Source organism: Glycine max, chromosome 13 (genome assembly GCF_000004515.6).
Source record: "Glycine max cultivar Williams 82 chromosome 13, Glycine_max_v4.0, whole genome shotgun sequence".
NCBI lineage: Eukaryota > Viridiplantae > Streptophyta > Magnoliopsida > Fabales > Fabaceae > Glycine > Glycine max.
Window position 1 is genome coordinate 36,817,693 of NC_038249.2, and position 27,957 is coordinate 36,845,649.

The 27,957-nt window shown below is 31.6% G+C and overlaps 3 protein-coding genes across 5 annotated transcripts; 2 read left to right on the forward strand and 1 right to left on the reverse strand.

The window, feature by feature from the left end:
* Positions 1-798: 798 nt before the first annotated feature.
* On the reverse strand, positions 799-8,226 carry LOC100810424 (BAH and coiled-coil domain-containing protein 1-like). Of its 3 annotated transcripts, XM_006593402.3 has the most exons (6): positions 8,018-8,226; positions 4,330-5,688; positions 3,830-4,172; positions 3,651-3,719; positions 2,766-2,904; positions 805-1,111 (listed from the first exon to the last, which is right to left on the reverse strand). In XM_006593402.3, exons 2-6 carry the CDS (start codon positions 4,400-4,402, stop codon positions 1,085-1,087), a joined length of 651 nt encoding a protein of 216 aa, XP_006593465.1. In that variant the 5' UTR covers positions 4,403-5,688; positions 8,018-8,226; the 3' UTR covers positions 805-1,084.
* A 4,923-nt stretch (positions 8,227-13,149) lies between these two features.
* LOC100799062 (sodium/calcium exchanger NCL2) lies at positions 13,150-18,304 on the forward strand. The gene is made up of 9 exons (XM_006594681.4): positions 13,150-13,720; positions 13,918-14,115; positions 14,559-14,743; positions 14,983-15,128; positions 15,241-15,502; positions 16,376-16,524; positions 16,725-16,977; positions 17,072-17,353; positions 17,840-18,304. Exons 1-9 carry the CDS (start codon positions 13,306-13,308, stop codon positions 18,086-18,088), a joined length of 2,139 nt encoding a protein of 712 aa, XP_006594744.2. The 5' UTR covers positions 13,150-13,305; the 3' UTR covers positions 18,089-18,304.
* Positions 18,305-23,304: 5,000 nt separating this feature from the next.
* LOC100799573 (glutamate receptor 2.8) lies at positions 23,305-27,010 on the forward strand. Its single transcript, XM_041008379.1, has 4 exons — positions 23,305-24,765; positions 24,883-25,192; positions 25,511-25,908; positions 26,224-27,010. The coding sequence occupies exons 1-4, from the start codon at positions 23,614-23,616 to the stop codon at positions 26,611-26,613; spliced, it is 2,250 nt and encodes a 749-aa protein (XP_040864313.1). The 5' UTR covers positions 23,305-23,613; the 3' UTR covers positions 26,614-27,010.
* The last annotated feature ends 947 nt before the right edge of the window (positions 27,011-27,957 follow it).

Sequence of the window (27,957 nt, forward strand, 5' to 3'; positions counted from 1 at the left end):
TATGTTGTCTTTATGTCAATATAGACATCGTACGTCAGTGTGCATGCATGCTACCTAGCCCTAGCCTTCTCGAACCTAAAATACAAGAAGCACGTTAACGAAGAACCCATTTAACAGTTACTATATAAATTTCTCCAAGTAAAAAGTACATTTGTATAAAATTTATAAAATTTTACTATTAACTTATCTGTTAGTCAGTGTTTATGCTACCATTTTTCCAACCACACACTTGACACAAGCCAAATTATTTTCCTTCATTTCCGACAATTTTTATTTTATTTTGTTAAACTCTTCACCTTAATGAGAATATACTGGATTGACATTTGAAATAAAATTGAATGCAAATCAATTATCTTATTATAGCCACACCAATGAAAAATTGACAGATGAAATTTAACTGGGTTAAACAAAATACTTAAGTTATTGTAAATCTTTTATTTTTTTTTCTTTGATTTCTTCGGATAAAAAAAAAAACCAATGAAAAATTGAAACACTAACAATTGCACACGACATTTGAAAGCAAGAAACACAATCACGGCCGCATCAAATAATAGCTGTTTCACACTAAAATCATTAAAGTTCGTGAGCCACCCGGTTGCCAAACAATGTCAAGCTTTTTTTTTTTCTTTAAAAAAAAGGAAACATTAAGCTCCTAGTCCTGAGCGTGTCATGCGAGAAAATATATAACATAAAAAACGACACTGTTCCGTTCAGAACCTGGCATTTCTACCCTTGTAACGAGAAAAAAAAATCATTAATAGCATAATGCACTATAGCTGACGAGCAAACAAACAGGAATCCAAATTTCAGAAAATTGATCATTTCTTTTTACTCCAGTATTCAAGGCCTGATGTTTTCTCAAACATTAACACTGACAGGAGTTACTCTTTCTGGACACAAGGGAAACAGATCAATGTCTGTCATAAATCTAAGACCAATACATACATAGCCTGAGTCAAATACATAAAATGATGTTTTTATAGCCTCTGGTAGAAGCTGTACAATACACACACAACAGCTACCACATAGCCCGCGAAATTCAGTAAGAGTTGCATTCGCAAGATGAGTTAATTCTTCGTGATGGTCATCTCTTCCGCCGCTTTGGCTCAACCTGCAAATTCAAATTCATGACTTGTTCATCATACGTATAACATTACACGATGAATGAAAGACCCAACGTGAAAGATGATGTTGGCAACGAGACAGCTCTCTCTATGCTTAATACGAGCTATATACTCACAATAAGATTTTCCAGTTCTATGTCATGATTATAATTATCATTTACAAAGCATAGTTCTAAAATGGTCACAAAGGTCATTGCCAGTAAGTAATGCCACTGAGTAAACAGACAGCAGCACTAAAACATAGTCCTTTCAAAGATCCCATCACTATCTGCCAACATGAGATGAAAACGCTACCAAACAACATCTTGCAGAATACATTAACCAAAAGGACAATCCAAGTCAAATCATGTTCTAACAATACCACACATTGGACATCTCAAGAAATTTTTAAAAGCCTCTATACTGTTCAAAACAAAACAAAAAATAAAAGAGAAATTCAAACTCTCACAAAATTGGTAAGTAGAGATTGTGACTTTTAAAGAACAAAATGCTTTACCATAATCTCTCACTTGATTCAATTATTTCCTCAATGAGTGGTGCTACATGCAGAAGATGCATCAAACATTCAAAAGAATAACAAAGGACTGGAATTGACAGGTCAAGCTTAAAGACTTCAACAAGAAAATGAAGACACCTGTGACTACAATCAGAACTATATTTTCTTTTTTCACACAGACACACAGATAGACCGATAATAAACTTTTGTATGCATAGTCCTCATTTAAGCATCAGTCATGATTGTCTTCAAAGACCTCCTGTTTACTTATTAAACACTGTATGGAAAAAAAATAAGCATACCATGGTTATCAACTCAGCCTCACTGATGTAGCATGGTCTTGAAAAAATATAAAATAACTACATCTACTCTACCCCTCCCCCACACTAAAAAACAAAACAAAGAACCAGTTCTCCGATGTAATAATCAATCAATATAGTTAACAAAAGAATGATCGGGTCACAGTTTATAGAGTTCCCAATTTAGGAATGGGCACAGACGAAATTCAAAAGATGGAAATCAGAATAAAGTACACAAATTAACTTAGTGAAAGAACCACTCAAACAAAGTGAACATGTTGAGCACAAGGACAAGAAATGTCAAGGTGAATGCACACAATAAATATCATTTATACCACAATCAATAATTTCAGCCATAAATACACCCACATACAAATTAAAAGAAAACATAAACCAAGGCTGCCAGATAGGATTACATAAAAGAACTCTGGAAATATTAAAAACATATTTAAAACTCTGAAGAGTGTCTATGTCATAATATCTATGATTCTATTTATAACCATCTGACATCCTTGAATCTTTAACTAATCACACTTTGCAGAAAATTAATGTTAAAAAATGCCTAAATCTTTCAGATTAAAGAAAACCACGGGAAAAAGTTTTCAACTAAGCAAGTTTGTTTACATGATAATACAAATCTAATTAGATGTTCAAGGGTACTTCCTTTTCATGGAATAACTTTCTTTTTTACACCAATCTTCAAATACTACAACGGATGGGTTCCCATTCCCCCTTTAGCCTAGGAATAATAATGCCTCTCTAGTAAGATCAGGGAAACTGAAAAGGAACATAAGTAGAAGTGCATCTCAACTCAAATTGTTCGTGACTGGATGCAGGTAGTCTCACCTTGACATCAGATCCTGGTGATACAGAAAATGTAGCATGGGGTTTCTTCATGTCATCATCAGATGAACATTCTGAACAAACAAAATGTTCCAATTTCTTTGCTTCTTCAATAGTCATGCCCACGCAAGCAGGATGGTACCTACAAAAAACCTACCAAAATTGAACAGTGTTTCTTTCATAAAATCTATAGGGTCACAAACAGAAAAAAAAAAAAAAAAGTAGCACTACTTCTCAGATACTCCTTAAATTTAACAATCTTTTACAATGGATGAATTCTTGTAGCCAAATTAGGTCAAAGCTTATCAGAGCACAAGAAATCAGCCCCTGCATCATTCAATTTGGATTGGCTGACACATATTGATAAATAGAAACAAAGAAATCCAGAATCAAGATATTATAGGCTGACAAAATACTGTTGATGTAGACACATCAAAAGTTTAAACTCCATAAAATCCATCCTGCTATTTCTTTTATTACATGTAGCTCCTTTGTAAACGAAAAATGTTTTATATGTTCTCCATTTCCTGCATTGTTCTCAATTGTTTTTCCTTTGACGGAACAAGCTGAAAGCCTTGTAAAGAGCGACATGCAAAACATGTGCATAGACCAAGACAGAGTTTGAATAACAACGAAAGTCATGAGTGCATTATAACTGTTGGACTTGGGAAAACATTTTCCTAAGGCTCCTTGAAGTCTTTTTGCTATCTTTATCATTCTTCCTTTTGTTTAGGGTCAGCAGCCTTTTAGCTGGCTCTGCAGGAGCACAAAATTCCTTCATCCAAGCAAACAACGCATCTAATGCTAAAATTAGAGAACCAGACAACCAAAAACCACTCACAAATGTAATAACAGTAAACAAAAAAAAGCAGAATATACTGGTTTTACCAATCCTTGCACCCCTCACACTGCACCATGAGGTCATCTGGGTTATAAGGCATCTCGCACTTGCAATACCTTCAAAACACAAAACCAAACTAAATCAACAAAACAAAACCCACCATTTCAAACACTTAAAACACAAACAACACCATTATCTCAGTAAAAACAGAAATAAAAAAACTTACACAGCAACACGGTCAGGCGTGAAAGCCCCAGTGGCAGCTTTGTACTCAAACCTACAATAGTAATCCTCAGCACCTACATTCTCAAGCTTGGTATAATTCTTGAAAGAGTGCACAATACACTTCCCTTCAATTGTGTGAGCACTCTGAACATCATAATGGTCAGACAAAAACAGTTCCTTTGCTCCATGGAACTGCCTGCGTCCTCCAATAGACTCTTCAGGCCTATAATACCACCTCACACGCACCTTCACGTTGTTCCTACTATCCTGTTCGATCTTCTCCACGCGCGCCACGTACGGTGGCTTGCTCGTATCAGAGGGGCGCATCAGCACACAGTCCCCAGCTGCAGAACACAAAAAAAAGAACACACCTTTCACTAATCATCGCAACACCCACATGGTTTCAAACCATTCCCTCCCCTTCCCTCAGCAAAAGAAACGATTTTGAGGCCGTTTACGCAACTGGATAGCTGAAAAGGCAAAAGGGTTTCTTGCGATTACCTCTTACGATCTTGTTGGTGCCTCTGATGGTGTAGGAATCCAAGTCTTTTCTGCCTGGCCTCGTTTTTGCCATGTTGTGAAGGGTCTCTCTCTGAAACTCTGTTCCAACAAAAAGGGTTTTGGGTGAAGAGTTGGAAATGCGAGGAGTTGGAGCTTCGGCAATGGCGAGAACGGTTGAATTTCTCTGAGCCAGAAAATTTTTTTGGGGGCGAAGAAGAACAGAGGAACCCTAAGGTTTTTTCGTTCAGTCCTTTTGAGAGAAGAATTAGAAGAGGGGCACGAGAAAAGGGAGTGAGCGTGACGCTCCTTATGCCAGTGAGTTACAGTGATTTTTACTATGACATTGTTAACACGGTCTTGGTTCATTGTTACTGTTGGTAATAGAACATTAATTAAGATTTGGATTTGGTGTTTTGCATTTAGCTTGCTGATGTGGTGCTACCTGCCAATATTGCCCCTATCGCCATTTCCCATTCACATCTATTGGCTTTGACCTGACCATTTTTATGTTTACTTGTTTTTCTCTCTCTCTCTCTTTTTCGCGGTAATCTAGGGTATTCTTTTGTCTTGAAGCAGCATCAGTTTCCACAGAAAAAACCAAAGATCAAAGATACTCTTGTCATCTCATTTATTTCAGAAAGAAAAAGTGATTTTTTCCATGGCGCTGAGTTTATACATGAGAGAGAAAATAAACAAAAAAATAAAGAAGGTGATAAATATATGTTGTGAAACAATGATAAAAGAAAAGAGATGGAAAAAAAAAGAGCAAAGTGAATGTATACAAAATTGAACAGTGGAAAAAAAAAAAAGATTGCTCCTGAAAAGAAACGGTTGATCCCTTTAATTAGAGTTAGTAAAACTGTTAAAGAAAAATCCAAGGAAAGTGTTTGCCTAGCTCAATTGGATGCGCCATTATAATCAAGCGAATAGTACAACAAAATAATGAACGTTATTAACTCCAAGGTTTCCTTTTTTCTTTAGTCTTTTTCATCTCATTACTATTTACTTCAGACTCTTGTCTTTTCCTTTATTGGTATTGTCATAATAGTGTTAGGTACTGCTCGTTACTGCAAGTAATAATAATGAAGTCCAATTAGATCGTTTAGGTGATATTACAGTAATAGTATATAGGATAGGATAAGATATGACTAGTGGGGTGAATCCTGAGGCTTGAAACCTGTTGTGTCCTGCTTGCAAAGAGTGCACTAGAGTAAGAAGCACCAAGTGAAGGAGCGTTGTTCTGTTCTCCAAGGCATGAGCAAAGGGAAAAGAAAAACACCTAAAACCCGATCCAGGGATGCTGTACCATGAGATTTAACATCTTTGGGTGGCCATACTTGGCGCCGAATGCCCACACCTCTGTTCAATAATTGAAAGCCAAAGATAAATTATATTGGTCAAAAGGGACAAATCATCAAGGTGAGGGGAATGACAAGCAAGCTTATCAGATTTTCAGATCCAATGTTTTTGAAAGAACTGTGAGACCAGAGTTCAGGGCCAAGATGTTATCATTAAAAACCATGAGAAACCAATCCCCTTAACCGAAATTGAAATGGCATACAAAACATTATCCTGGTTGGCGTAAATGAAGGGAAGCACCAAAAATAGTTTCAGCCTCAAAAAGCATTATGCCAAACAATTATGATCTTGGGGACCATCACTTGTGTCAAGCAGTAAAATGCTGTAGACATTCAAACGCTGCAAAAACAGGTCCAACATTTTAAGCATACAAAACTTCCATAGTAGCTGGTTTACCCACATACTCGTCCCTAATAATATTTTGATCAGTTAAAATGTAATGAGTCTAGAAAGAATATTTATAACTTGAATGAATGTATGGCTATTGCTTATTTCTTCAATCCAAAATATGATTGAAGTAAAAAGGAAAAAAAATGCAACTTACATTGGAGGGAAGAACATTAGTGTAGATTTCATGTAACTAGCTTTAAAATTTCATCTAAGATCTCCATCTACTAGTTCATCTTGGTTTTCTCTGTTTGTTAGGAATAATTCTCAGTATTCATGGGTTTAAAAAGATTTTGAGGGAAATTTCAAATCCTAAAACAGGAAAACCTGTCTAAATGCAATTTTTCGTAAACACTAACCCCCTTTTGCATACAACTACATAAATGCTACAACAAATATTATAAACAGCATAAAAAAAAATCAAAGAATACATAGATGTTACAACATATCTACAAGAATATAAAATGTAACACATACCCTAACAGAATCATCATGATAACACATCTTGTATCGAAAAGTTATGGAAAATAGTACCAGAACATGCCCAACAAAACCATCAAACTTACAGAAAAGAGGACAGCACATCAAGCAGTACTCAAGCCTATGCCAATTGTGAGAACTATAAGAGGCTAATAAGTAATAACATTGAAGTATCGAACATGCCAACAGGGGGAAAACAGTAGCATAACGATCAAAAGACAGAAGGCTAAGGCTGAATGGCAATATTTTTGTGAACCATTAAATGACAAACAATAGTTCAGTGTACTTCACTGAATAACTGTCTTGAATTTTGGTAAAGACAACATCAATAACAAAGCACCTAATAGAATCAGGATTCAGATTCACTATTTGATAAAAGACACTGGGTAGCTTGACCATCAGACTGCTAAAGGGAAAAACAATACTTCTAAATGCTAAAACCAAAACCTACCTTCCAGAATCAATACTGTGACATGCTAGAATTTACATGGTGAGAATAAGGCTTTGCTGCTGTTTTTTTTTATCGACAAGTGTTAGTTATTAATTTATTAGTGGAAGAGATTACCTCTCCCTCCCCCCCCCCCCCCCCCAACCATCAAGCTAACCTTATAATTCCTAAGGCTTTGTTGTTGTTGTGTTGATTATAAGCAAGGAACTTAAAACCCACACAACAAACTCGGGAGCACTCACAAAAGAATGACTAGTAGAAAGGGCTAGTAGCACCACCCCTAACTGCTACCCATTTAAAATTCTAATTAACAAAATGTAAGAACACACACACAAGAAAGAAAAATAAAACAGGTGAAGAAAGAGTAACAAAGATATACTGAGTTTCTGACAAATAATGAGCAGAAGTATGTGCTTTGCCAGAGGCCCCAACTATGTACCATGTTTCTTTTGTTGCCAATTCTTTATGACAGTCTTACTGATATCACTTATAGTATTAGTATATGTTCAATCTTAAGTGTATTTAGTATTTACCCATCGGCCAACTCAAGTAAAATACATAAAACTAAATGGATTTTATATCCAATTAATCAACTAACTACAAGAGCTTCAGCCAAAAGAAGAAAAAACATTAATGGAAATATTTCTTTCATAACTCAATCTAAACTAAACGTGAGCAATGAGAAACGAGCTTCAGATTCCATCACATTAAGAAAGTGCCACCTAACAATATCAATTCCAATTGGCACATAGAACATCATCAGCAAAAATATGGAATTAGAGATCCTGGTTTTTATAGCCCTACATGTGTGTGATTGTATCTATTGCTAGATCAAATGAGAAAACAAGAAAGTGTAGGAAACTAAAAACTAAGAAATGTTCACAAAAGCACGTGGTTTGATTAAATTGTAGGCGTGTAAAGAATTAAATATGTTCTTTGATCAAATATGATGTGAGTGCTGACAAGTGACAAGTGATTCGCATGTAATTGCATTCTGTCAGTTTCAAACGGTACCTAGAGAAATTCATGACAATAGGAAAAAAGAAAAAAGCACGAAGTTTTGGTGATTTGCATTGTGATGAAGTGCTTTGTGGTGAGAGGCTATGTGATGAAGCGCAAAGAAGGAGCAGAAGGAATCCATTTACGAAGGGTAGAAGAAAGCTTCACTTTTGGCCATGGAGGAACAAGAGAGAGAAAGCTTCACCCACTGGGTTGAGTTTGGAAGGGAAGAGAGAGAGAGAGAGAACAAAAATAACAGCTGCTTCTGACTTGGGCCTAGCTACAAAGCCCACTTCAAAACTGTGCTTGCATCCGTTTTAAAGAATGGGCTTTTACTTGAAGGCATAATAAGAACGGGCCTGACTTCCAAAACGAGTTCTTAGCAGTTAGCAGCACGTCTACGAAGTAATAATCCGCACTTTGCTTGAAATTTCCTTCTTCAGCGTGCTTTTCATTATTTAAAAATACAAGTTTGTGTTAAATTTTTTTTATTAAAGAGACTAAGAGAGGCTCAAGTTTGTGTTGATTTCGTTACTGAAAAATGGTGGGGATTATTTGATGGAGTTATATGAGATTTTACTTCATAGCAAAAACTAGATTAAAAAGAGAAAATTCATGGAGTGTTGTTTGTATTTTCCGTATCTATAATAATATAAAACACACACTTATACCGTTACATTTTTTTATTGGACCATATTAAATGTTATAAAATGGTTATTGTGAAGTCCTATTATAGTGAGTTTTATCTTGTAGTTGACTATATTTTTTTTTTTCTGTGGTCAATAATGCCACGTAGTAAACGCGATAGATGTGGGAACAATTAAAATGTGTAATTGGGTTTTAATATAAACGTGAGAAAAGTGAGAAAATAACGTGTAAGATTTTTTCTGAAATTATTGGAGGCTGTCAGTTGTCAAACAGGAGAGAGAGAGAGAGAGAGAGAAGCATTGGACTGAAATGCTTTGGGTTTCGACAGATATGTTAATTGTCATGTTCTTTGTGCATGCTCAAAAATTCTATTTTTTTATTTTAAAAAATATGTATAATATAATACCAGGAGCTTAGGTATATTTAAAATTTTTATAATTTTAGTTTTCTAAATTTCTCAAAAAAAAAATTCTTCAATTTTAATTATAATATTTGATTCCCTAATCTTATAAAAAATTATTAATCCTAATTTTTCAATGTTGATTTTCTTCTTTATAAATACTTCTTTATTATTACACATGACTTCACCAATACCAATATCAGATTAAAATTAACAATTTTTTATTAAATTTTTAATAATTAATAATTTTTATTTAATTTATAATTAATTTAATATTTTTAATAATCAGTTAAATTAATAATATATTGGGGAATAAAAATTATAAATTTATAAAATTAAGGGAATCAAATATTACAATTAAAAATTAGAAGAACCAAAATTATAAATTTAAAAAACTAAAATTACAAAAATTATAATTTAACCTTAAATTTTTACAAATATGGCAAATCTTAACTCGTCTTTACATTTTTAATTCATAAATTTATGTTTTTTAGAATAATTCTTATTACCATTTAATGGTAACATAAAATTATCTAGATATGTTTTGTCAATTATTGTTCTGAAATAACATATATTTTATTTATTTTAAATATATATTTTATTTGTTTAAAAATATATCTTGTCATCAATAAATTGCGATAAAAAAATTTAAAATCTATAAAATTATTTTACAAAATGCTAACCTAAAATTTATTATATTTACACAAAATAAAAATTATATTAAATCTATAAAAATTAATTCCTCTTAGGTTAATTTTTTTCCTTAATTTATTTAATTGGTATAATTGGGTTCTTTTATTTTTAAAATATTAATTAAGGTCTCTTATTTTTTTTTTAAATGGATTCAATTTGATTTTTTTTCTATGGAACCAAATTGAATTCATTTTAAAGAAGTAAAAAGTCTAATTAAAATTTTCAAAGAAAAACTAAATGAATCTAATCTAATAAATAAATTAAGGAAAAATGACATAATTTAACCTTCTACTTTTAAGGTTTCGAATGGTCCGAGTGTTCTATGGCGTATCATTTGTCATCTTTAAGTGATTATTTGCTGGAAAAGCTGTCACATTTTGTGGTCCACAATTTTTTTTTTATATATGTGTTTCACAATATCTCAAGTACATATATATTATTGATCATTGAGTACTCATGTTGATTACAAAATAAATTCAATTGATTTAAGTATGTATACATTACGTGATCATTAATTGGAAGTTTTAGTAATACTGTAAAAAAAAAAAGAAGTTTTAGTAATCTTGTCAAAAAACGAAGAAGTTTTAGTAATAACAAAAATAAATTTAAGATATGCATTTTGAAATTATATTAAAAATAGTAAAGGGCCAACCATCGTATTCCTAAATGGTAAATTACACATTCATCAATTAATCATTTTTGTTTTATAATAAATCTTTGACCACTTATTTAACCATCAGAAAATTGATATGATTAATTAATGTCCATTTAGATTAACTATAGCTTTAGTCACATCATTTGGAAGTTTCAAAACCTCTCGCATCGATGTCCAAAATCTTTAAAAATGGGGTATGATTAATTAATGTCCATTTAAATTAACTATAGCTTTAGTCATATCATATCTTGGGTTTGAAATGTCAAAATAGAGAGAATAATTTGATTTTTTCTTAGAAATCATGATTTCTTGTTTTTATTTTACAAATCTTATCAAATCCAGTAGGTAGGTTTTGTGTGTGTGTATATATATATATATATATATATATATATATATATATATATATATATATATATATATATATATATATATATATATATGTATGTATTTTGTTTACAATTGGTAGGACTGTATTTTACCCTTACTGAACAGCGTATTTAATAAAATAAAATAAACTATTTAAAAAAAAATCATACATAGGATTTGTTTTATATACAGATCATTTTTTTCTTACAACGAGTTTAAATATATAATTTATTTATAAATTAAATAAATTTATTTTTTAAAAAGATTCCAAACACAACAAATAAAGTCTGTGACATAAATTTTCTACATAAATCAATTAATACATGTCTTTTTGTTCTTATTCCAACGAGAAGGAGACAACTGAAAAATTAATTATTTTCAAAATATGAATGCCAATTGAATGAAGAAATCGTTTCTCTTATCAACAGAATTGCGCTGTGAACAATGACAAATACATGAGTAGGACCATACTCCACCAAAGTGGCAAGTTTGCCTTCAGGATAGGGTGGGAGAGGCTCTCGTTGATTTTTTTACATAATATGATTTTTTTTAATTAATATGTATATTTGATGATATGATATGACATACCCCGTCATAACTTATGTGAGGATTACTAATCTTCTATTCCAATTTCAGACGGGGTTAATTTGTATTTAATAAAATCATTCAACTATTTTTAATTTTTATTTTTGTTTTACATCATCAACTACACAAGTCACAGAGGTTATAATAATAATAATAATAATAATAATGATTTTGCTGATTCCTATCCTTAGGATATTGATAAAAACAATTAAAAGGAGATTATCATTTGTCAAATAGTAATATATATAATAATCCTGACTAAACAACATGCCACCCAAAACCACTATTCTATTCATAACACCACAACCAACCATCATTCAAAAAATCAAACCGGTTGGCAGTTGCAGACCGAACGAGCAACGTACAGTATCAGTTTCCTTTTTTTTTTTTTTTTGGTTTATCTCATTTTTCATTTAGGCTTTGGTTTGTTTTTTGTCTGATTTGCATTTAGATATGAATTCTAAGATTATTATTGTAAAAATCAATAAATTTAACATATTGATTTGTGATTGTATTTAGGGACGGACCTATTTGTTGTTTAAGGAGGCCATGACTCTCCCCTCATTTTTTTAACAAAGTTTCCTAATTAATATTTGATTATAAATTTTTATTTTATTAGTTTTTAATTATTAGATAAGATTTTACTCTATTTTTAAAGGTTTTTTTGAACATTGTACATGTCTTGTGGATTTTTTGTGTGGCTCCAATAAATAAATATTCTTAAAAAATATAGAATAAAATTAGAAAAGTTATTCAATTTTAATTCTTTTGAAATTTTTAAATTAGTAAAAATGTAGAACATATCTTAATAAATTCTTTTCCTAATAGAAGATATCATATTAAAATACATAGTTTAACGATTATTTATGTATTGATATCATAAAATAATTTTATGATATAATTTAATTACAAATATTATTTATATAATTTTTAAGTTAATTGTTATAAAAGTCAATAAATTTACGATAGACAATAATGCGTAATTATATGATTATATAAAATTAGTTGATAATGCATATTTCTTTTTTTCATATTGTAGTATTAACAATCATGATAGTTTTGTTTATTTCTTATCTCATAAAATAAAATCTTTTTTGTTTATTTTCATGTGTTAATTTGTATTGTATGGGTAAAAAATGAAATTAATTTGAATATTTGTATCCATAATTTAATTATTTGAATTTCTATTTTTTACTGAATTATTTTAATTTAAATTATGCTATGAACGGTTATTAGTGACAAATAAAAATATTTTTTTAGAAAATTTGTTATTATTGGTTCCCTATTTTTCAATCCTTGGTTTGTCGGTAATTACAATATAAACTTATTTTACACTCGACACATATAGTCTTTTTTTTCCTATAAAAGAAAATAACCCACTAATTACGTATAAAATATAATTTCAAAATAATCGTACACTCGTATTTAATTTCATTGTTTCTCTTTTATTTTTATTTTTATGGAGAGGCACGTAATTAATTGCACACATTACGTCTCTTTCTTTCCTAGTAAAATTATCATTAATCAAATTAAAATGTTGAACAACCATAAAAAAAAAGTCCTAGGTAGTTTATCTTCATCCTGGGATCGGGATATATGCTGACAGATACAACAAAGTGTAATTGACACTCGACAGGAATATGTTCTATATATTTGGATGGACACCGATCATCTTGGAATAAATTAAGCTGTATTTTGATATCGATTATTAAATAATAAACCACCATGCAAAATTAATAATTTTAACGGTCCCCGTTATCATTAGAATTAAAAATAATTCACGTGATACACTAGTACGATTGTGCCTCCTCAACCCACATATGACCTTGCAGAAAATTGACCATGCAAGCATAGTGAAAGGACTTAAGCCTTTTAAGGCATTTCTTTTGCTCAACTTCAATTTCTCTAGCTACTAGTTTAGTTCAGTACTTCAGCATATGTGAAATCTGAAATGAAATGAGAAGAACAATGTCAAAGGTATCATCAGCATGCTTCATTTTCTTTGCTTTTGTAGTTGTAGCAGCACTTCATGTTGAATGCCGTTCTCTTCGGCCTAGTGTTTCTGATGGAGTTGATGCAATTCAACCTCAAGAGTCTTATCTACAACTCAATAAAGACCAAAGGGTTGTTGTTGAGTCTTCTTCTGATGATGATGAGCATTTCTGTAAGCAAATGTACGGGTTCTTGCCATGTTCCAATAACATACTTGGCCATCTCTTCCTCATTTTGGTTTATGAGTACTTGTTGTTCCATGGAGAATCATATTTGGCTGCTGGGGGTGAGCAAATCTTCAAGATTCTTGGCCCTGGTGTTTTTGGTGCTAGTGCCTTTGATATTCTTGGTGCTCTTCCTGAGTCATTAATTCTTGTTGGTATGCTTCTACTCTAATTTCTATCTTCTACTTTTATAGCTTTTTAAACCTGTCAGAAGATTTACCTGTAACTGTTTTAAATTGCTTAGATATTTAGTTATTTGGCTAAGGTTCTATTATTAGATATCTTTATAGATAGTACTTAATATAAGCATACCATATCCTAATTATTTTTGTGGCTTTTGTTTGTTTATCAGTTACTGGACTTTCCAGCGATAAGGAGAGTGCACAAGAGTATGCTTCCACTGGCGTTGGTTTGTTGGCTGGATCATCCATTATGCTTCTGACAGTAGTGTGGGGAACTTGTGTTATCATTGGCAAGCAAAAGTTGAAAAATGACCCTGACTCTTTTGGCACAAATTCGTCAAATGGAGGAATAAAAGAATCACTAACTGGTCTGCTTTTGATTCTTTCTCTGTATTTGAGCCACTTAAATTACTTTCAAATTCATCAAGTTGAAAACTAAATTTTTTACTAACGGGAGTTGAGTCTAGCGAAAAGAGTTAGTTTTCCACAACGTGCTGAATCAAGACTTGAATCACTGCCGGGAGAGGTGCTCATATTTAGTATCACCGTGTCTCAAATAAGATTGCTTTTAAAGGAGAATACTCGTGGGAAAAAAAAAAATCTTTTTTTCTAATTAAAAGAAGTGCATGTTTGTAATACAAACAAATGAACATTCCCTCCATTTAAAACAAACCTTTTCAGTTGATACTTGGTTTTTGAAGTTTCAAATTCTTTGTTAACATTACCTTAACTCCTTTATTTTTGTTCGATTTTGATGTTTAATGTGGAGCTCATTCCCTTCATTTATAGTCTCCTTTTGATGAATTTATAGGTTATGGTATCACTATGGATGTAGAGACTAGAAAGATGGCAAGAATCATGGTTTTCTCAGTTATACCACTCCTCATAATGCAGATTCCCAATTTGTTCAACTTCTCTTCTACACCACGCAATGTGACCTTGATGGTTTCTCTTACAGTTGCTGTTGCTTTTCTTATCTCATACTTCATTTACCAGGTTTCTCATCCATCCAACATTTCCTATTTGCTTTGAGTTTGATCCTTAAAATCACATTGTATTGTTAAATAAAAAGGCACTAAATAATTACACACTGATAATTTTGAATTGGGAAGTATATAAAGGAAAGGGTGAGCATACTACAATCAATTTCTCTAATTTGTAGACTTCTATGCTTCTCTTATTTGATTTTTTCCAATGCCAAATTGCATTCTCATTTTTCACCAATGAATCTGCAGGTCTTTAAACCTCAGATAGAGAAAACAAGACTGGAGTATATTAAACATGATGACTTAATATTAAGAATTTTTCAACGTGTTGAAAAACAAACTCTGCAAAAGATCCTCACCGACGATGGGACTCCCAATGTAGCTGCAATAAGTGGGTGAGTGAGTGAGGTTTCATGAAACATTTCTCAACAGATTAAATGGTTATTTTATTTGCTTAGTTTTCTAAGCAGTTATTGTGTTCATAACCGATAAATACTTAACAAGCAGGTTGTATCATGAAATTAGTCAAAGTGGGGGCAAGGATTTGTTAGCTTCTGAAGTGAAAGAGCTGTTGTTTGGGAACAAATTAAATGACACAAATATCAAAGAGGAACAAATAACTGACATGTTAAAAGTTTTTGACCGAAATGGTGACCAAATTATAACCAAGGAAGAGTTTGTCACTGGCTTAACAGAATACATTAACCAATCAAAGCATGCTCTGGATAGACAATACCTCCCCAAAGAATCTCTCAACAAAATGTATCAGGTATGTAATGTAATGTAATGTAATGCACCAGGTCGCTTGATTGCCATACATTATCCAGAAGTCTATTGAAGGGGGCTGAATTTCTTTCTTTTCAACTACTTGAATTAGATTCCCTTATACACAATAACAATAAATAAAACTCACATTAATATGGTCTCACAATCTAAAATAAAAGTCATTCTATATACTAATAATTGAAAGTCATCAAATCCTATAACAATGATACATAATAATAATAATAATAATATGATATCTATATGAAATATATTTATTTTATATATATAGGAAATATAACTTATGTTCACCATGGCAGAAATCAAAAAGTTTTATCATGAGAGCTTTAAATCCTTAATGTTTTCAGGTAAGAAAAAAATACAACAGGACTGTTCTAAATTTTATAACTGTCATAGTGTTTCATGATTAATATTATATACAGCTATTTCTAAGTTATTGTAGGCAATTCATTGGGATCCAGAAATTCTAAAAGAGTCGCAAGGCAATATGCAATTTTAAGAACTATTGTGCAAGACTATATAAAGTTTCACAATTATATTTCATACTTAACGAATAAATGATAGTTTCCTAGTAAAATGTATTGATATTTATTTAAGAGACATGTTATTTATACAAGCAACAATTTATACAACATTTTCTATCTCTTTCCATGGCATCATTTATTAAATCTTATACTTCTCTCTCTTTTCTCCCTTAGTTGTAAAATATGTTATACAAATAAAGTTTCTCTTTATTAAGTGCAGGATTTTTTAGTACTTTTTTGACATTGTTTGCAATGAGATTTTGTTCCTTTCCTTTCATCCCAGTAATTTTTACCCTGCTAACTGAGCACATCCTTATTGTTTGTATTCTGACCAGACTTTTATCAAGCCATGGATTGAACACGTGAGAAAACAACGCGAATTGAAGGGACATCTTATATCTGAAGTCTTGAAGCATGCTCAGAATGATATGGTTGGCAGGCTGCGCCAAGATGATGGCAGACCTGACAAAACTGCTATCAGAAGGTCCACATATTGATTTTGTTTGTTATATCTACTATTAAATAGTACAATTAAATTAATTAGATGTCACCAGAGCTATGTGGCAAGAACCAAATATCATAATCATAGATATAAATGTTCAAAATCTGAAGTTAATAAGATTTAGTTTTCTATTAATGGCATATGTTTTTGACTGTTCTGGTGGACACTGTCTGATGCAACAGGTTGTTTGAGGAAATTGATGTCAACAGGGATAACCACATTTCAAGATCTGAATTGGAAAAAATAGTCAAGGACATACATTTTGGCAAGGTCGTAGAAACTGAGGAGGCAGTTACAAAACTTGTTCAAGATCTTGATCTCAACAGAGACAATGAAATTAGCGAGACCGAGTTTGTTGAAGGTTTTACAAAATGGATGGACTCGAATTCCAGCCAAGCTGCTAACTCAAAATCTTCGTCTCACGAAATTCATCAAGTATTTTTCATTCTTCCTTTACTAAAAAAATTCTTTTAGGCCAAACACTTGATGAATAATAATGTAAATTTACACTGAAATGATTGTGTGTTAGACCTGGGAAGATGTTGAAAAGGTGATGGAAGAGAATCAAACCAAAGGAGCATCTGCATGGTTGACAGCTATAGCATATGTGGTGTTGGGAGTTACTATACTGGCTCTTCTTGCAGAACCCTTAATAGCAAGTGTCCAAAAATTCTCTGAAGAAGCAGGAATTTCATCATTTTTCATCTCATTCATTTTAGTCCCCCTGGCTACAAATTTTAGAGAAGCAACCTCAGCAATCAAAGAAGCTAGCCATAAAAAGAGCAGCAATACTTCTCAGACAATGTATGAGGTTAGTCATCATCTTCCTGTGCCAGTTTCACTTCTTCACTGTGCTACTATGATGCACAAATACGATACATCATACATGTAGATGTGATACACATAGATACGACAACATGATTATTCTAAAAATATATAAAATGTGATACATGCATGATATATATCTACATTTGTATAAAAATTCATAAATCATGTTCCTTTTGTCTACCAATAAGAAAAGTATATCAATCTCATTCCTTCCTTGAATCATCCATAAAGAGGACAATTTCCACTTTTAGTTCATTAAAGGACAATCTTCAATGCGTCATGTAGCTATGTTAGATTTGCATAACTTATTTTAAAGATTTTGATGCTTCACATATACGTATCGGTAAAGTATCTAAGAGTATTGATGTCAAATACGTATCAGATACGGATAAATGAAACAAATTAAAGTATTCAAGCTTCATATCTATGCTAGCTATATATACTTATATTACGATTTGGGTCAATGCAGATTTATGGAGCAGTGTTCATGAACAACATTCTTGGCTTTGTGGTGATCTCTATACTTATATATATGCGTGAGATCACTTGGGAATTCTCAGCTGATGTGCTAGTTGTGGCAATAGTTTGTGCTGTAATGGGCCTTACTGCTAGTTTTCGACCCACGTTTCCTCTTTGGACATCTTTCCCTGCATACCTCATGTACCTAATAGCATTGCTTTTGGTCTTTGTCCTCAAAGATGTTCTCAATTATGTTTAATGACCTGGTGGGTATAACAAACTATGGATGTGGACTATGTTGAATCTTGTGTGGCCGTTGATGATTCTAATGGGGTCGTTGATGCCTTGATGGAAAACGAATTTAGATGTACACTGAATGCAAGGAAAAGTCAAGAGTATGGATTACGCCAGAGAAGTTAGTAACACACTTGATTCAACATTATAAAATCATGAGTCGAGCTCATTGGATAAGAAATGAGACCTATATTTATTTTTTTTGTAATTTTCAAAAAAAAAATAAATCATCCATAATAAAGAGTACATTTGAAAAATATGATAATAGTATTTCTTTATCAAACAATAATAGACCCATTCATTTGAGTTATTGAGCCCATCCGCTTGGATACCACATTGATAAAAATCGTGAATTTTTTTTATTTGTAAAAACTGAATTTATGTATAAAGAGATTTACAATGACAATTTAAATATACTGTTTAATCAAATGTTAGATTATTTTATTTTAAAAATTAAATATTCAATCAAGTAAAAACTTGAGTAGTTATAGGCCTGTTATAAAGATTTCATGAGAAATTATTATTGGGATTTTGGCAAGAATATCAAATCACTCAAGTAATAAAGTGATATAAAATATCATCTTTACAAAAGACTTATGTGATATTTGGATAATTAATAATAAATTAAGTAGACTATGATGATTCAATTGAATAATGTAAAGACAAATGCGAAAATTAAAAAAGTTTGAGGGAAAAAAGTTGATTTAGGAATCTTGTTGAATGCTTGATAGACTAATAAATTTGAATTTATTGAAAGATTTACAGCAATTCATGCATTCTATCAAACTAATCCCTTCAGAAGTAAAAGTTAGCTCTAATCATGCATAAAAAACGTAAATGTTAGCTCTTCTTACGAATTATCAATAATTTAATAATCTAATATTCTAATTAACTACCATATAGATACCAATCAAGCATTGTCAGCAAATTATGTATGACTAGAAGAACGTAACAAAGATCAAAGTCTTACGGTAGTCAGAATATTTAAAGATCGTGATGGTATCTTATTTTTCATATATTGTAAGGTTGTTAAGAACGCGTAAATGGAACAATTATAAAAGAAACGAGTAAATGGAGATCAAATGATCAAACTAATCGAAAAGTATTACATTTCAGCTTAACTGACTTGTTCAAAAGACCACACATGACATTATTTCCATATTTTAGACCGAGCTATGTATCAACATGTATAGTAGGAGTAGAAAGTATAGAATTTGGAACAATTCTTTGTGCAATTTCCAGGTTCTTTGCATTAAATTATTATCTCTTTCTTTTTCTGGCAAATACCTTTTCATGGGAAAGTCTTCTGACTCTAATATTGAAACTTGAAATTCTTTTCAAGGGAAAGCCTTATATCAGCCACTTGATAGTAGTTTGTTTTATTTAAAGTGGTCATATTCGCATTTGAGACGACTTTAATACCAATTTGTTGGCAACTGGTATATTTCTTTAGTAAGTGACATCATACAAAATACTTTTATTGGTCGATCCATATGATTCTTAGAAGTTTCAGTAGGAAAATTCAGCATGCAGAAAGTTCCTATATGGAAGGAGGAATCTTATATACTAAAATTGTTAATGACACCTTATATTGAATAAGCAATTAATTTAAATACGTGATAATATAAATTTATATACTATTATTTAATTACAAATTGTAATAAATAATAAATCTATTGGTTTTTATAATAATTATTTTAAAAGTCTAGCTAACATACTTTTTTTATTAATTGAAAGTGTATTTTTTTTTACTGATTGATGGTGCATGCAAATTCAAATTCAATAAAAAAATCCTAAACAATTCCTTTGGAGTTTAATCTTTATACATTTTAATATAAGAGATTTTGAACTATTAATTAATTAAAAATCAGTATTAGTGCGATTTTAAAGATAATTCATATAAAAATAAATAAGTTTTATAATAATTTGTAAGAAAATTGTATATAGTACATATATAGACTATTTTTATATATTTTTTGTGAGACAAAATTTTGCTATGACAACGATGCATGGAAATTTCTAAGTAGCGATATTCTTAGAGTCAAACAAAGCGCGGAAAACTACGTACTCAGTGAAAGGCTTTGTCTGTGGTAGATTTCTTTTTCTTCTTTTGGTGAGCGTCTGTGGTAGATTTGTTCGTCCGTGGGCAGTGGCTAGTGTGTGTTTAACATAATTTTTCTGTTGGTAAAACTAGTCTCGGAAAGTTAAATTAGAGTGTAACAATTATATATTTATTACGATAATAAAAAAGCATATTTGTTTGATGTTTCTTTTCAATATTTTTATAACTACTACTACAAATGTTATTAGTATATTTTTTGGCATATATATAAAAGAAACATGAATTAAATTTATTATTTATAATCAAGTTAAGTTTCTAGGATTTTTATCCCAATAGATACTCTTCAAGTCAGTGATGATGAAGAGGTCAATTCAGAGTAAAGGAAGGTGATGGGAACATATAAAGATTCTCCAATATCTTATTAATGTGTGACCTAGCAAAGTAACATTATATGATAATTGTGTTTATCGATAATTATAGGTAGGTGCGATATATATATGTAGGACTTAGTTGTGAATATATAAGTAATTGTCATGGCATCTGCGCACACGTCATGAAAGTAATTTCTGCAAAATGTAGGTCTTTTAATTAGTTGAATCTTTCAGAACCTTTTTCGTAAGAGAATTAATTAGTGCCAAGGGTTATTGGATTTAGGCGCATGATGAAGAATGGTATGGAAGACATATGGTGTAGGCTTGTTAACGAAATAGGCCCCTGAGTCCTCAAACCTAGAGTGTGGTGCTAGCCAGTTTGAGCCTTGCTTTAAGATTGCTATAATGCACGTTGAATTGGACCTTAATGACTTGACCTACAACAATGGCACCTTAAGTTAGTATAATGGCATAAGTTGAAATAACAAAGAGCACACAAGAATGAAGGGTTTGAATTGTGAATATTGTGTATTTTTGAAAACCTTTTACAAATAATGATTTTTGTTACGTTTAAAAGCACTTCGTATAGAATCATCCACAAAACAAATGAAGGATAAAGGAATAGGGAAAACTGATAACACCCATATATAGGTTTATATTAGTTCACTTGTCATAACCAAAAACTACATATATATAAACTTTCAACCTGAAGAATTTTCACCAAACAAATTTTTTATAACAAGTATTCTTTTAGTTTCTTCTGTCTTTACAATAATGTTATCTTAACCTAGGATAACTTCAACCTAAGTATTTTATTTGACAATATAACGGTAATTCACTAACCTTAAGAGGCAGCTTTCTTAATTATCCCTTAATTCTTTAAAAAGGAAGTTTTTGAGTGTCAACCATTGCCATCAACAACTATTATTGTATGAGGATTTTAAAAATCAAGGTAATGTTTTCACTCGTTACCGTCAAACTTCTTTCAGTCTAGAAGTTTGGAATTTGACTCGAAACCAATAGAGGGTAAAAGACGTCCAATTAGCCGTACGTTGACTTGTAATTTTTAATTATGTTAGAATTCTTGTGCCTATATATGGTATGGATGGTGAGCAACTAGCTATAGTCATTGTATTTTGCTATTATGGGCAGCATGCATATGTTTGTTCCTCTCCTATGTTTTATGAGCATGCTAAAATTTGCATTAAGAAATGTAGCAGCTGATGATGGCACGCATGTGATGGGCACAAACACAATAGGAGTTATTACAGACAACAAATCTCGCAACGGTAAAGAGGAGATAGTGGCAATTAAGATGGCATTGGAGGATTTCTATCAATATAGCAATCAAAACTTTGGTCTAGATCTTCAGATAAGGAACTCACATGGGGATCCCCTTCAGGCTGCTCTTGCAGGTTTACAATCCTCAGTGTTTTTTTTTTTTTTTTTAACTAAGTACTCATTCGGGATTGACATCTTCTGCCATATTTCTTCATATGTAAGAACCAATAATTGAACTCATCACTCGTTTATTTTTTTTAAGAAAATTACTCATCTTTTTTTATATCGTATGCACATCAGACTTTTAATTCTGTACTTCTAGTAGAATTACTATTCCTTTACATTAAAATCTTGTGCAGAAAATAATATAATATACATTTAAGTTTGATAACTATATATTTATAATATAAAATAACTTTAATATACTTTAGTTCTTTAAATTTGAGATAAACTAATTTATTTTTTGTCTTTAAAATTTAAAATTAATCTCTTTAATTACTATAATTAGAAGAAAAAATGTTTTAGCCCCTCATGAAGGAAGACAACCCACAGACACAGAAATTTAATTAAAGAACGTAGAAATAAAAGATTAAATAAATTTTAATATACATGAATAAGTTTTTTGTGCATTAATTAGAAGGATAAATTGAAATTAATAAGAAAATATATAACCAAAATACCATTATTAATTATTTAAAGAAGAATGAAATATAGTAAGAAATATTCTCGTTGCCTCGTTGTCAAGAATAAATATTTTATTATACTATGCAAAATTAAACTAATAAACAATTGAAAATACAGAATAATTATAAAAATAAACTGTGTAAATCAATAATTAATTAGTTATGATATATTAAAATTCATATTAATAAACTGTAAATTTATAGATTTAAATTTTAATATTAAAACGATAGATTAGGATTGATAAAATTTAATCAATAATATTTAACAAAAAAGTAATAAATGATAAAATAGAAGATACTTACTATAAATCATGAAATACATAGAGAAATGGAATGCATTAAGAGAATTTTTCTATCTTAAAAGTAAAAATTAAATATTCAAATTTAAAATATAGTAATTAATAATTAAATTAATAAATTATACTATATTATAAATTAAATTGTTTGTCATCATATAAAAGTTATAATCCATACATACAATACAAAATGTAAAGAATTTTGTTTAGGAGGGAGGGCCAGCCACGCTTGCTTTCATCCACCTCTAATTAAAAGTCAACATGGGTTTTAGTGGCTAAAAAATTTCCGAACAACTCTTACATCAGTCCTATACAGTCATACAGACATTAGCACAATTTATTTTAGAATAATTAGTTTACAAAATATCATCATTTGATTATTGATAAAAACAATGAAAGTTTTGAGTATCAGAAGTTTTCTGTTTACTAGAAGAAATTCGCGTATTAGGGAGGAAAATTTTCCGTCTATAATCCCTCGCTGATTAGAGACGGAATCGCAAAGGCATCTGATTCCCTGGCTAATCTCTCACCGAAGTGTAAATAATTTAGGCAGGGAAAATGGCCCTTTTCATGTGTCAGCAGCAGTAATATATAGATTGGTTACAGAAGGATAGGATTGTATTGTAGTACTGGGATTTTCTTGTACTTGATCCAAACTTTTTTAAGAAGCTACTTTTATAAATTTCCACCTTTGTTTTGCAGCTAGAGATCTTATTGATACAAAGCACGTGGAAGCAATAATAGGACCCCAAACATGGGAAGAGACAACTTTGGTGGCTGACATTTGCAGCCAAAACATGACACCGGTTCTATCTCTAGCTGATGCAACTCCAAACTGGTCAACTTTGAAGTGGCCATTCCTTGTGCAAGCCTCACCTAATCACTTTAAGCAGATGAAAGCAGTAGCAGCTATTGTTCATTCCTTTGGATGGTACGATGTTAACATAGTTTATGATGATAGGGATTCTTCATCCACAAGAATGTTATCTCATCTCTATAGAGCTCTAAGCAAAGCATGTGTGCAAATAAGCAATCTTTTGCCCATCCCATTAATTTCCTCTTCATTGTCCCAAGAACTTGAGAAGCTTAGAGAAGGTCATTGCAAAGTCTTTGTTGTTAATTTGTCCCTTTCTTTGGCCATAAACCTGTTTGAAACTGCAAAAAAATTGAACATGATGGAGAAAGGCTATGTGTGGATCATCACTGATCCTTTTACAAGTCTTGTCCATTCCTTGAAAGCATCCACTATATCCTCCATGCAAGGGATAATTGGAGTTAAGAGCTACTTCCCAGAAATAGGGGTTCAATATGAAGATTTCTACCTTAGATTTCGCCGAAAGTTTAGCTCAGAGAACCCTCAAGAATTTAACAATGAGCCTGGGATATTTGCAGCACGTGCTTATGATGCTGCATGGACTCTTGCTCTAGCCATGACCCAAACCGACAATAAAGGTGGTCAAATTTTGCTAGACAACATTCTGCTTAACAACTTTACTGGCTTAAGTGGAAAAATTCAGTTCACTGACCAGAAGTTAGATCCTTCGAATACTTTTCAGATCACCAATGTGATAGGGAAAGGTTACAAGGAAGTGGGATTCTGGTCAGATGGACTAGGTTTCTCAAATAATATAGGCCAAAATGCTACTACTTTCAATTCTTCAATGAAAGAACTAGGACAAGTTTTATGGCCAGGAAGACCTTGGGGAAATCCAAGAGGATGGACCCCGCCAACAAGTGATAAACCACTAAGAATTGGTGTCCCCGTTTTGGCCACATTGAAACAATTTATAAATGTGATTCAAGACCAAACTGAAAATACTAGCACCTTCCAAGGATTCACTATTGATCTTTTTAGATCAACTATGGAGTTGTTGCCCTATCATTTGCCATACAAATTCTACCCTTTCAATGACACATATGATAATTTGGTGAAGCAAGTCTATTTGAAGGTAAGAATTATCAATTATAATCTGTATGTATAGTCTTCTTGGTTAGCATGTACCAATCTTTTCTAATAATGCTGGCTCATGATACTTGTTTCTACATCTTGTCTATGCATGAAGCAGAATTTCGATGCAGTAATTGATGTGACAATAATCTCATATCGATATCAGTACGCAGAATTCACTCAGCCATACACTGATCCGGGAGTGGTGATGGTAGTCCCACTTAAATCAAAATTAGCACATAGAACTTGGTTATTTATGAAACCTTATACAAAGACTATGTGGGCTCTAATATTGGCCATGATTATCTACAATGGCTTTATTCTATGGATGTTGGAAAGACGCCACAATCCTGAAATTAGAGGTTCCATGTTGAATCAAACTGGGAGCATGGCTTGGTTGGCATTGACCCCTCTAATCAAGTTAGATGGTAATTTGAGACTTCGGTCCTGTTTAGATAAGTTTCTCCCTAAGTAATTGAAATAAGTTTTTTACATAAGTTAAAATTAGTTTTAAGTTAAATTTAACTTTTTGAAAAAGCTAAAATCATTTAGTTTTTTCGAAAAGTTGATTTTAACTTATTAGTTAATTTTAGTTTACAAGACAAGTTTATTTGATTTTTCCTTATTTTCTGTACTACTACTGCTTATGAAAAAACTTATCCAAACATGACCAAATACTTGCCTGCTATCATTTCATTTTTATATTAATAAGCTAATTCTGATTTAGTTCATTTGACTGAACATAGGGGACAGGTTACACAGCAATTTATCAAAGATGGCTATGGTGGTTTGGTTGTTTGTGGTACTCATCATAACACAGACTTACACAGCTAACCTTGCCAGCATGCTAACTGCTGAACGGCTTGAACCTACCATAGATGATATCGATCAGCTACGGAATAGCAACATCAAGGTTGGATATGGTACAGGATCCTTTTTGAAAAATTATGTGCAGAAAGTGTTACAGTTCCACCCTGCAAACATGAGGCACTTTGGAGCACTTGAAGAGTATGCTGAAGCTCTCAGAAGGAAAGAAATAGGAGCTGCCTTTCTTGAAGTTCCTGCAGCCAAAATTTTCCTTGCGAAGTACTGTAAAGAGTTTATTCAAGCCGGGCCTTTGTATAAAATTGGAGGATTTGGATTTGTATGATGCAACAATTCTTACAACTTCTATCTATTCTTACATTGCTACTCCTTAGAAATACTAGTAACAAACTCTCCAACGTACTTTATTTAATACACTTTATTATTGATCAACTAAAATTAATTAGAAATCACAAATTTTGTAAATTTCACTTTTTATTAAATTAGTTTCGCTTATAATTTTATAATTTTTAATAAATTTTAATCAATTATAGAGTGTGTTAGAAAGACTGTGTTAAAAAGTGTGTGGTTAACCAGCTAAGTCTCCTTCAGTTAGAAGTTAACTTTTTTGTGTTGCTTTGTGCCTTTGTGTTAGGCATTTCCAAGGGGGTCTCCATTTCTTCCAAGTGTAAACAAAGCCCTTCTGGATTTATTTGAAACTGGCAGGGTACGTGAGTTAGAGAACAAAATGCTTGCATCAGAGCAATGTGAAGACACAGAACTAGATGGAGAAGCTGGAAGTCTTAGCCCCAACAGCTTCTGGGTCCTCTTCATATTGACAACAGGCACATCAACTATTGCTCTCTTGGTTTATGTTTTTCGCAGAAGTTATGCAAACCATGAAGAGAGAACAATATGGAGACTACCAATGATGATCATTGAACAATGTGGCCATGCAAAGAGGCGAATCTCAAGAAAAGTTAGTGATGTTACAGAAAGTCCTATGACCTCTCCAACCACACATGCTACTCCAACTCAAGTTTAAACATGTAGCAGGTTACAATTGGTATAGGAGTGGAAAGTGGTCCTAACACCTTATTGCTAAATAACTTAATTTGATAGATTTGCTAAGCAATGCATTAGTTAGTATGTTTGGTTAAACTATATGAAAAAAAATAGTGTTGTAAATATCAATGTCCCTTAAAGTTCTTATAATAATAATTTGAAGTTTAATTAGGATAATAAGATAATCTTTCCTACAAACTGTAGTATTGGTTTAGTAATATGATTGTTTGGTAGTCCAAGCCAAAGCCAAAAACGAGGGGGGTCGATGGATTTATCTTTCCTACTAAACCAAACAAAGCAAATATAATTTTGTGTTCAGCTCTTAAAATTAAACTTTCCAAAATTCTAAAATTAGATAAGCCATCATGATTGTTCTGCTTTATTTCCAAGTTCCACAATCATTATCTTCCGTAATGAATGATTTATTGCTGGCTGCATAAGTTCAAACAATCATTATTTCTATGACCCTAACTTTTGTCTTTGAAAAATTAGTACAAAGCTGAAACTCTCAGAGTAGTACCAGTGAGAATGATCCAAGTACCTGAAAAAGGTAAAAAGGATGAGTGCTTGCTGCATTTTTGTTTTTCTCCTTGAACCCACTCTCTGATGACTAATGAGATAGCATCATGTCATAGTCGAATAAAAACTATATATGGTGGTCAAAACTATAAGGAATTAAAGTGTATTTGACCTTAAAAGTCAACTGTCTATTTCCATTAAGTTAAAAAGTATACATTAGCGGCATTTATCTGCACTTAAAAATCGTTGTCTCTCTTACTGAAAAAACAGAAAAGAAAGAAAGAAATCCTTATCTCTTCCTTTATATGGATTGAACATGTCTTTATCCAAAACCACCCTATAAGCACTGGCTTTGGGGCATTGATATTTAAGCCTTAACAGAAAATCATTTAAAGTTCTTGGCGTTAACTGGAATTTTTTATTTCGGTTCATCATTTTCTTTTTCTAGTATTAATTTCTCATACATCTTGAGAATCAAGTTGCCTTTTATGAGTTTGGAAATTAAATCGATTGAATTAAATATTTTCAAAATAACCAAGCTCTTAATCATTTTGAAGTAAATAAGCGAAGTAGAAAGAGGAGACAAACACTTAAACACTCAAAACAATTTTTTTTTTTAAAAAAAAAACTCACTTGATTTAGATTCCTTAGCATACTACAAATATAATTTATATCTTTATCAATCTAACTGAGAATATCATTTACTTCCAATTTGGCTTCAAGTTTCTTCATGTGTAAGTATTCAAATTTCTAGAAGAATCTATCGAGCTTGTTTTACAATTGTTAATTACACTAGATTTTTTTT